This window comes from Bison bison, unplaced genomic scaffold (genome assembly GCF_000754665.1).
Source record: "Bison bison bison isolate TAMUID 2011002044 unplaced genomic scaffold, Bison_UMD1.0 scf7180017864062, whole genome shotgun sequence".
Taxonomy (NCBI): domain Eukaryota; kingdom Metazoa; phylum Chordata; class Mammalia; order Artiodactyla; family Bovidae; genus Bison; species Bison bison.
In genome coordinates this window covers 391,862-395,026 of record NW_011494634.1, presented here as the reverse complement: position 1 = coordinate 395,026, position 3,165 = coordinate 391,862, and the positions used below count along the sequence as shown (strand labels likewise).

The window sequence follows — 3,165 nt, the reverse complement described above, 5'->3', positions numbered from 1 at the left end:
ATTTGAATATGATAAAATCATAATTGGCAGCTAAAATCCATGGAAATCAAAACCACCAGAATGTCCTTTTTATATCCTCAGTATAATTTTACAGAAATTTGAATGGGAGAACATACCGAGAACCACAAGAAAAACTTCCCTTTCCTTGTCAGTCTTCTAGACTCCTGACAATTCCGAATTATAGTATGGTTATAGAACTGGAAGTATTTCTACTCTGACTAGAGACCATAGGGATTGCATCCAGTGCACAATTTAATTCATCCCAAGAGGAATTTGTTCAATAACAGTGATGAACATTCAATGTAAATTTGGTTTTCATTATTTGAATACATTTCCCAGAGGTCATCTATTGCTGCTAGTTTCATCACTCAAATTTAATGGATAAAACCCAATATTTATAATGGATTTACACCTGGCACTTCAAACAATTATTGAATTATATGGGTATTTTCCATATTAATTTTCTTTAAGTTTCTCAGATGCACAGTGACTGCTCATGTCTTTTTTGATATCAATAGAACCAGCACAAAGTAGACTCTGTAGACCAATGGATAGTATTTACTTTAACAGACATTCAAAATTTTGCAGTAATTCTCTTTGAAGTACCCTCAACACCTTCATTTTATTTTGATATGCTTATAGCCCTCCTTTCCCATATTGTGTGAGCTATAGAAGGAAAATCTATTTGGAGCCCACAGTTTTGTAGTGAAAAGTGTGAAAGTCAAAGTTGCTCAGTCATGACAGACTCTTTGTAAACCTTGTCCATGCCAGAATACTGGAGTGAATAGCCTTTCCCTTTCCAAAGGATCTTCCTGACCCTGGAATTGACCCGGGGTCTACAACATTGCAGGCGGATTCTTTACCCACTGAGCTATCAGGGATGCCAATGCAATGTTTCTACTGGCCTTGCATCCTCCTTTCTCTGCCATACTTACAGGTAGGTACATGGAGGTGGCTGAGGGATGTTCCAAATCATGTGTGTGTGTGTGTGTGTGTGTGTGTGTGGTGTTAGTTCCTCAGTCGTGTCTGTGACCCTATGAACTGTAGCTTGCCAGGCTCTTCTCTCCATGAAATTCTCCAGGCAAGAATACTGGAATGGGTTGCTACCCTTCTCCAAGGGATCTTCCCCTCTGAGGAATTGAACCTGGGTCTCGTGCACTTCAGGCAGATTTTTTACCATCTGAGCCACCAGGCAAGTCCTCCTAACTTTTTAGTAACCCAACTATTATTGACTCATTTGCTGTCTTCTTTAGAATTTAAAGAGCCTCCTTCCTTCACCTTTGGTCTATTCTGAAATGGATAAACAAGCAAAGCAAACTCCACTCCATGCATGTCACATGTTTAAAACAAATAGTTGCAATGCATATGGTATCAACTTTATCACATGTTTTAAAAAATGCTTTTATACCTTAAAAAGCATACAGTGATAAATGTGATATCAGGTGTTATCATTTTCATGATCAGTGGAGATAAAATGTGATATCAGGTTTTATCATTTTGATGGTCTGTGGAGATAGTGATTCATGAAGATTTCTGCTACTTAAAATCAGTTTGAACCTTGGAAGTGACGTCACATAGTCTTAACACAAGGGAATGGTGCTGGGCACGTCTCCAAGAAGCAGGCATATACTGAGAGCATCTCATTGGTATTCACAACTTTCTGCTACTTAAACTAAAGTTCTGAACACATCTTTTCCTTCTGTATATTATACAATAGAGCATTATTTGAGATGCTGTTTTCGAGTCTCTCACATTCTTCCAAACCAACCTTCAGTACTGATATGTCTCTTGTGATGTGTGTGGAAATTAGTCTTTTAAAGTGTGACCTATGGGAGGAGCTGCTTTGAAGCTCAAGCATTAAAATGGCACACAATTTGGGAAAGAGATTTCTTTCATCTGCTTTTCTGGGAATTCAGCTTTTTTCTGGAATCCAGGAGAATTGGTGATTCAGAATATCCAGAAACTACTTCAGGCATAAGCATGGGGTTTTGCATAGTTAGATAATAAATAGTAACAGCAAATTCTTCTCTAAGTGGTTTTGCTGAGTGTTTTTTTTTAAAATGTAATATTGGGAAGTATTTATTGTTCTGAATAAAAATTTTAAAGAAATTGTTGTTACCTGTGTATCTTGAACACTAAGGTGTTTTAATATGCAGTCAAAACAATAGAAGAGATCAGATGCTGTGTGATGATGGGCAGCTGTTGAATTGGTCTGTGTTTGTGTGTGTGAGTGCACGTGCAGGTCCACATGCACCCACACACATTGAAGCATTTGTTATGTGTGCAGAGACAACTAAGGGTCAGCTTTGGCAGGGAGAGTTTCTGCTATTGAACAGGTTGTGCCTGTGACCCTTTGGTCAGTCTCCTGTAGTGAATGTCCTCTTATCTATGGTTATCACAGTGTCCCATGTATAATCATTCTCACTTCTCACCAGGAGAGAACATACATTCATGTTTTTCAGGCACAGAATACCAATATAATTGCTCAGCTTCTACTTGGACAGTGATATTTAATATCTGTGTTTAAAATGTCTAGGTATATTCCTTTCTAGATATATTCCTATTCAGTCTAGAATGTACTAATATACCTTCTAGATTCAGACCATCAGTGTCCTGAAATTAGGACCTGATTATTTATGGGAATAGAATAGGAATTTAATCAAAGCAGTATACTGTACATTCAATACAGAGGAAAGCAGGAAAATTTGGGACAAAAAACCCCATAATTTAAAAACTAGATAGTGACAAAAAAATTTGAATAACAGTATCATCACTTCATGGGAAATAGGGAAACAGTGGAAACAGTGTCAGACTTTATTTTTGGGGGGTCCAAAATCACTGCAGATGGTGGTTGCAGCCATGAAACTAAAAGATGCTTACTTCTTGGAAGGACCAACCTAGATAGCGTATTAAAAAGCAGAGACATTACTTTGCCAACAATGGTCCGTCTAGTCAAGGCTATGGTTTTTCCAATAGTCATGTATGGATGTGAGAGTTGGACTATGAAGAAAGCTGAACGCCGAAGAATTGATGCTTTTGAACTGTGGTTTTGGAGAAGACTCTTGAGAGTCCCTTGGACTGCAAGGAGATCCAACCAGTCCATTCTAAAGGAGATCAGTCCTGGGTGTTCATTAGAAGGACTGATGCTAAAGCTGAAACTCCAAT

The 3,165-nt window shown here is 38.0% G+C and overlaps 1 protein-coding gene across 1 annotated transcript in view; it reads right to left on the bottom strand.

The window, feature by feature from the left end:
* Nucleotides 1-1,233: 1,233 nt before the first annotated feature.
* LOC104985920 (olfactory receptor 10C1-like) overlaps nucleotides 1,234-3,165 on the bottom strand; it is a 5,622-nt gene continuing 3,690 nt past the window's right edge. Inside the window, exon 2 of the mRNA XM_010836312.1 lies at nucleotides 1,234-1,290. Coding sequence (XP_010834614.1) covers nucleotides 1,234-1,290 — 57 coding nt within the window. The remainder of the gene's footprint in view (nucleotides 1,291-3,165) is intronic.